At 33.0% G+C, this 8,469-nt stretch overlaps 1 protein-coding gene across 1 annotated transcript; it reads right to left on the bottom strand.

Annotated features, from left to right (window-relative positions):
* Positions 1 to 2,866: 2,866 nt before the first annotated feature.
* Positions 2,867 to 3,295, bottom strand: LOC112503555 (vegetative cell wall protein gp1-like). Its single transcript, XM_025107575.1, has one exon. It carries the CDS (start codon positions 3,293 to 3,295, stop codon positions 2,867 to 2,869), a length of 429 nt encoding a protein of 142 aa, XP_024963343.1.
* Positions 3,296 to 8,469: the final 5,174 nt, after the last annotated feature.

Genomic DNA, 8,469 nt, shown 5'->3' with positions numbered 1-8,469 from the left:
AGGTAAGAATTTATGTTTGTTGTTTGTTATTGTAGCATACAGGGGATAGCCTAACTTCAAGAAGCAACAAATAACAATCTCGCCTCAAGGCACGACGGCCCAAAACCAAATGTGAGGCATGTTTTTGTTCTTTAAGACCTTGGACCACTGTCTTCCTTTTCCTCCTCATTCTTGCTATGAAATTTATTGCAATTTTAGAAATAAAACTGACGCGAAAGAGTTATTGATATTCAAGTCTTGGAAATATGATATGCTAACTATTTGCACATACATGTTTTCGTTAAAAGGCCCCAAAAAGACCGGCTCTAATAGGCTACATCAAAATGTAGCAACTTATCTATGTTGGTCTTACTTATCTTCTGAACTGTGGGATTTTTTATTTGGTCTTATTTATCTATGGTTGTATTTTTAACTTAGATATTATTAAAAACTATTTTTCTTATGTATAAAAAATATTGCATTATATGTTTGAAAAGGTGGGACCTTAGTAGATTGTTTGCTTGGCTAACAAGTTATGTATCCACATTAAATTTCAGGAACAACGAAAAAAATAGTGACATATGGTGTTATTTCTCTTTCCATCAAGGTAAATTGTTGCATAGATAGGCTTGGATATTTCCTTCAATGTGAATGCATCTCCAATCATACTTGTAAATATTTGCTATTATAGTCCTGATTATTTTGCTTTATGCAACCGGTGAATACAATCTCGGAAAAAAGTCTGGACCAGACGAACAACCTTCTTGTAGGAGCTAGGTGAGCTCCACTTGCACTTTGTATCTTTGATATTTTTGTTTAAAAATTAAGAATATAGGTGATTTTGCATTGGAGTTTAAACTATACATCGACTCATAATATCAAGAGACCCTACTTTTTAACATTTATGGTTCCTTCACCACCATTTTAGAATAATAAATCCCAAATCATTTAACAACACATACACATGCACACACATATTAGTATGGTAGAGTTCATTACCCAGAACTAATACATACACACATGCACACACATATTAGCATTTTCGAGGAATAATAAGAACCGCCATGAAAGAGTCAGGGAGGGAAGCAAGTGTGGGGAGTTCATCAACCCGAAGGCAAGTTAAGTACACACAAGTTTTATTCCTTGCATTGTTTCATTATATATATATAGTTTGAATTCAAAAACTTGTTGGAAAATGTTCAATTTACAGTCTTCATGTTGCAAGATTTTCTTTTACCTAGTGGATTTTCTAACTTTTGGTATTATACAAATATTTTCACACAAGTTTTATTCCTTGCATTGTTTCATTTTATATATATATATATATATATATATATATATATAGTTTGAATTCAAAACTTGTTGGAACATGTTCAATTTACAGTCATCATGTTGGAACATGTTCAATGTGGTTGCTCATCAGCTTGTGATGTAGAGTTATGGGTACAAGTGATTGGGAAAAAAAGAAAAGAAATGGAAGATCTACGGCTTTGATGCGCCTCGAGATGTTCACTATGTGCTGATTGATTCAACAGGAGGAATCTGTGGATAAGCTATATATGTTTATCCATTTTCACTTTATAACCCCACATAACATTTTATTGCTCATCTTGTGTATGCATATGTTTAATAATTGTAAACACGGTGTTTAAAAATAATAATTAAAGCGGATAAGAATGGAGATGACATCGGGTGAGATGGCAAAGCAGGAGAAGCTTGCTACGTTGAATGTGCACATGTTGTCGTAGGTGCAGTATATGTATATGTTTCATTTTCACTTTATAACCCCCACATTACATTTTTTGCTGTAGACTATTCCATGAAGAGTTGTCGAAAATGACCTTTTCCAACTGAAATTTTCGTAGATGAACATCCCGTTTTTAGTAATATATTTCAAGTAAATTCAATAAGTTAGAGAAGTTGACATATCGTATCTCAAAAAGCATGTGTACTCAATTATATATAGTAATTGTATGTTTAGTTGTATAATTGCTCAAAATGATATCAGATCTTTTAATTGTTTTCTTAAATAAACTAATTTGTCTGATGGATCACCGATGTATATGCCTTTGGCAATAGTTAAGGGGTCGTCGTCAATCCGTTGCTAATGGGCCTTCGACAATCCACCAATATATGCTACTCCCTTCAGCACTGGCCCCCCTCGGTGTTATTCCCTTCTCCAATTCGTCGGTGTTACTCCCTCACGCAATCCGCTAGTGAATGCATCATTCCGTAATCCCGTGTGATATCTCTGTTTAGCAATCTCTTGGGGAATAGAGTTTATCCCAAGTCCTTCGATAATTTGGTGATCCTTTGCTGAAATGGGCCATTGGGCAAGCCACTAGAGATATCCTTTAGGGGTCCGTCTATGAAAGTTACTTTCACCAACCGATAACTGCAGGATTACGGAAAGAACCCGTGAAATTCTTCTAGATTATAGCGAGTGTTCGGTTATCCAAATAGTGGTACCGCATTATATAAATTGGTAAAAATGGTCCTTGCAATTTTAAAATTAAAACAAACTTAAAAACTATTTCAAATGGAGAGGTTACTATACATGATGTGTTGCACACTATTTCAAATGTGTTGGTAACATTCACAACTACCAACAGATTACCAGCAAACTAAAACACATGGCTTAGAAAAGAAGGAAAAAAAGAAGAATTTATGACATCCGTCTAAGATGTTGTATATCAGAATTCAAACATTTGAAAAGATGCATTAAGTTTTATCATTCAACTTGCAAATTAATCTGCTCACATCAAAAGTATATATATATATATATATATATATATATAAAGAGAGAGTGTGTGTGTGTGTGCTGTGGATGGTACTAAACTTCCTTGCTAGTAATCGCTATGGTACAAAGCATCTTCATCCGTAATACCTACAGAACACAACAAGTTAATGCAGATGAAGTTTTTTCTGGTGAACGTTTGACAGTTTTCAGAGGGGAGGATGTCGGGGTGGCAGCATGAGTGACGATTGGGGATGTGGTTGCTGCTTCATATTGTGTGTCCTTTGGAACTACAGGTGATGAGGTTGGTGCTGCCGTAGCTTTAGCTACTAACTGACGTGGTGCAGTTGGCGGTGATGGTGGTGCAACAACGTTAGTTCCTGCAGAAAGAGGTGGGATTGCGGTAGGTTGAGATGGAGSTTTGGTTGTTGYGGCTCGAAATCTTGGCGTAAAAAGCACTTGACTTGGTGGTGGCGGTGGTGGGGCTTCATGAGGCTGTAGGGTTGATGATGGCAGTGGGTGAACGATGTGGGGTAATCGTGACCATGGAAGGGTTGGAGCTCCTTCTTGAGTGGCCATTGGGAAAATAATAAGGTGAAATGGTTATGCAGAAAATTGGAAAGGGAAGGAAGATGTTTATATAGAATAGAAAACAAAACAAAAATCATGAAAAACATGATTCCAAGAGGGTTTCATCCGCCATTGATATATGAACATGTTTATAAAACAAGAAGCAATTAAATCATTCAACTTTATTCCTTTCCCACGTGCATAATTAACATCTTTATTATTGCATTTTGTTTCAAGTGGATTGTTTTATTTTTTGCATTTTTTATAGATGTACCTGTTAACACAGGGTTTTTGAGCTCTCAAAGCACCAATTTTTTGGCCTCAATCATCATATAGTTTGTGAATGAAGGTTTGGTCTTGCCGTTCATCGTGCTCGCTATCACTTTAATTGACTCTTGATGATGACAGCCGCCAAAACTATTGTTCGCCATGCATTATTGTCATTGAATATTATGGACTCAGATTTTGTACTAAATGCACCTCCTCATTTGATGTGCTATTCGACATACTTCAAAGACTGTCTAACATCTTAGTAGTCTTTTTTATTAGAAGTAAATGAAATAAAAAGTGCATGGTTGTCTAATAATGAGATTATGAGAAACTTTTTTTTGTACATTTAGCTAAATATTTTAGACTCACGAGGATGATACACGAGTTACATGAGGTATGTTCACATTATGAAAGGCCCAATACGAAAATTTATGTAAACCACAAGAACCAAATTTGCAAGTTAACTCTAATTTTTTTAATTAACTTTTTAAAATACATCTAAATTCCATGAGAAATTCTTAGAACATTCCTATGGATGCCATCAATCGATTTTAAAAAACAGTTTATCGAATCATTTTTAAAAGTCTGTCAAAAAATCTTTGGATTTTTCTACGGGTTTCCTAATGAATTCATCACGTGAGTTTAAATAAATAGTTTTTAGTAAATTACTTTGTTGGTCCCTATTGCTCATAATCTGGATATGGTATCTATTTCAAAATAATTACACTGAATGTCCCCATGGTTTGCATTTAATTTCCAACTAGTCTGTCCTGACGGAGTTAATATCCAATCTGTCAAGTTAGGAGCATCTCAATCAATTTATCTTTTTATTTTTTATATAATTAAAAATTTAAAAGATTATATATATAATATTAATAGAGGAAGGAACATGCGAGAATTTAAACGTTTTGCAAGAAGGCGAGAAGTTCAATATCATATATGATTACATTCCATTAGGTGTGTTTAATCATATATGATTAAGAGTGTCTGTGTTGTCAATGCAACATGTGTAAAATCATATACATTCCTTTTGTAGGACTTCAGTTGTGGTGCAGTTGGTGTTGATGATGGTGCAACAACGTTAGTTTCTGCAAGAGGAGGTCCAGCCGGTGGAGCTCGAAATCTCGGTGTAAAAAGTAGTGGGCTTGGCGGTCGGGGTTGATGAGGCTGTGGGGTTGGTGATGGTGGTGGGCGACCGATAAGGGGTAACGTGACCATGGAAGGGTAGGAGCTCCTTGGTGGGAAGCCATTGATAAAATACTAAAATAACTTGATATGCCAATTTTTTGACATGATAACAAGTTTATAAGAAGACTTTTTAAATAAATTGTTGAATTAGTATTTTTATTTCACATTTTTTGAAAAAACATTTCACAAAAACAAGTATTCTAAAAAGAATATGTATATTTGCTAGAAATCCTATGAAAATGCTAGTAAACCACTAGTTTTCAAAATAACTCTAAAAACTTGTTTTCTATCAACACTTTTAAATAATATATTATTGTTTCATCATCATCATCATATATATATATATATATATATATATATATATATAAAGGCAATTATATTGTAATGATGTTTGAAATACATCTTGTATGAGCTTCTGATGAATTTTCTATGAATTGCATTATTTCCTTGTAAAAAAGAATTTTAAATTATTTTTTGAAAATCAATCAAACATTGATAATTAAGAATTTTTCAATGGATTTTGGATGAAAAGCATTATGCCATTTTAGAAAATAACCTTAATCATTAGACGATTTAGTGAATTACCTTATTCTCTTATCGCTGATTGTAGTTGCAATTGCTACACAAAGCTAAGCAAAGCCTGTAATTATGGTTGCAGTCTCTTATTACAGCCACGACTTTGCTTTACTAGTTGCAATCTTTGAGATCCGCTTTTTTTTTTTAGATTAGGGCACAGGAAATGCACACCTTCATGTCCTCCCAATCACAGAGTAAGGCTCTTTGTTTATCTCTATATACTTCAAAGTTTAGAGTTGTATTTCTCTTTCATTTCTTGTTAGATATTTGTTCTTTTGAATCTCTTTCTCTTATTGAAGATGTAGAATTGATAATTACACGATTAACATCCAACCCATGTTGTGTTTACTCTATGCATTTTTTTATACAATTTAGTGAAATATAGTTGCTATGGTTTAATTTTACTATCATACTTTTTAATTCTAAAACACCTATGTAATATTGATGAGCACATTGTACATAAAAAGCTAGATGATTAATTTTCACTGTTATAATGTGCTTGTGGTGTCTTACGTCATCAAAAACAACAATATGACATTTCTTAGTGTTTATCTCTAAAGCAAATCCTTAGGTTACTGGTGACTAATCCGTTGGTGCATTTATGTTTAATCCACGAATCAAGGTTGATGAAGATGCTTATCCTTGAGAACCGTGAGAACCAACTTTCCATGAATTATTTGTGATGAATGTACCTAAATACTCATGAATATTGTTCATCATGAATATCATGCATTTATTCATCATGAATAGTTGGTTCTCATAGTTCTCAAATGAACCTGCCCCATGGTAAATAAACATAAATCAATGGTTGAGTTGCTTGTTGGGATGTACCTGATATTAATTTCAACTTTCTCTATTATGACTTGCTATTTTTGACATATATTAGTTATTGCTAAATCATTAAATAATGGTGTGTGTGAATCTAGCAGGCCGATTCCACTATTCTTGGCTTAGTGGAGTTGGGAAGGAGTAAAATTGTTGTATAYGGGGATTCCAATTGCTTGGATAATAGCTATATGGTTACCAACTGTTATTGGCTTTTGAGGAAAATACTTGAATTCATAGGCAAAAAATATTAGAGACCTGGTGCTAGAGCTAACATATTCTTTCGACAGTAGAAAAGGTATAAATATGTTAGATAGAAGTTCTCAAATGTGTTTATTCTTTCTATTGCATATGTTACCCAAGTCTTAAAGCGTTCTGTTTATTCTTGAATTTCAGGAACCTCATAAACTACTTCAATCAGACTTTAAAAGAATGGCGATTTTCTGTCCTAGATGATCCTCTCATCTACGACTTCGATTTGACATCCGTCCCTCCTCTCAAACATGACTGATTTACTGTAGCGTACACACATTGATATTTTAAAATGTCTTCTTACATATTTAATTAATTCATAAACATTTATGGGTAATGAACTCACGTCCCCCWACGMATTTGATATTGTATTTATCAATTAGTATGGGGGAGTTCATTACCCAGAACTAATACATACACACATGCACACACATATTAGCATTTTCGAGGGATAATAAGAACCACCATGAAAGTGTCAGGGAGGGAAGCAAGTTTGGGGAGTTCATTAACCTGAAGGCAAGTTAAGTACACACAAGTTTTATTCCTTGCATTGTTTGATTATATATATAGTTTGAATTCAGAACTTGTTGGATTATCTAATTGGAACATGTTCAATTTACAATCATCATGTTGTAAGATTTTTTTTAACTGGTGGATTTTCTAACTTTTGGTATTATACAAATTCTAGGATGCCCTTTAGTTATTTTATACACGTGAACATATATAAATATTCATGGTAAATAATATGTATAATATTGATGTATGAATACTTAAGAGTTATTGTATGCATACGAACATATATAGATATATATGTTCATGATAAATATTATAAAGAAAACATATATTGATGATAAACAATATTTATATTCATGATTAATATTTTAGTGAAATTGTATATTAATAATGAATGAATAGGGATGTATGAATACTGAAGATTTGTTGAATAAAAATGAAAATGCATAACTATTATTGTTGAATGTTATACTAAGTTGTATATTCATGATGAATATGATACTAATGTACAAATATTAAAGAGTTAATATTATACTAATGTATAAATACTAAGGAGTTGTTGTAAACATATGAATGTGCATAAATATTCATAATGAATATTACACAAATATACTATTTTACCTAAAAAAAAGGTTAAAAAAATACATCGAAGAGAATGATATTCTCGATTTTTTAATATAATTTGTTTGATTAAAATATTAATTATTTTTAAGATAATTTAGTTAAAATTAAGGGGGTAAAAGAAATTTAATAAAAAAGAGAATAAAAGRTCAAATATAGTAAACGTAACCCATGACATTCATTAATTTTCTTCTATGTTGTAATTAATCACATGTGAAAAAGAATGATTAAAATTATGCATGTGAAAAAAACAAAAAAAGTTGATTTGGTTAATTCATGAACAAAACCATAAATAAACACCATTCAAGATACAAAAACGAGTAAAAGTACTAATAAAGTGGGTGCATGAACCCTCTTGGAATCTAATTCCAATCGGTCATATTTTTCTCATATTCTATTTTAGTTTACTAGTGTATATAAACATCGTCATTGCCTCTCAAATTTTCTACATCAATCGATCAACCATTTAATCCTATCATCTAATTACCACTTAATTTCTTGATGTCTGGGCACCAAGGAGCACCAACACGTCGACAATTGTTACGGTTACCCCACATCAGTTTCCCACTATCATGGCCATCACAATCACCACCTCCAACACCATCCCCGCCGCTTTTTACTCCAAGATTTCCAACCACACCATATGGACCTCCTCCTCAACCCACTCCAACCCCTTCACAACTGAAGTCCAATCATAGGAACCAGCCAGAATACGAGCAAAAAGGTTTGGAAAATGGCTTTTATGGTACACATTGCYGAAAAAATGACGAGACAATGAAAAAATTAGAATCTTCTAAGAAGCACTTAAAMTCCAAGAATCTYGGRACAAAGATTATACCAATTGAAGAAGAAAACACTGGCGTTATGATGATGGACTTGAGCCCTTTTGGAAGAAAGACTCGCAAGCATTTTCAGTGGTGGCCGTTATGATCACATAA

The sequence above is a fragment of the Cynara cardunculus genome, unplaced genomic scaffold (assembly GCF_001531365.2).
Source record: "Cynara cardunculus var. scolymus isolate 2C unplaced genomic scaffold, CcrdV1 Un_Scaffold_3229, whole genome shotgun sequence".
Taxonomy (NCBI): Eukaryota; Viridiplantae; Streptophyta; class Magnoliopsida; order Asterales; family Asteraceae; genus Cynara; species Cynara cardunculus.
This window is presented reverse-complemented; position numbering and strand designations above follow the sequence as displayed.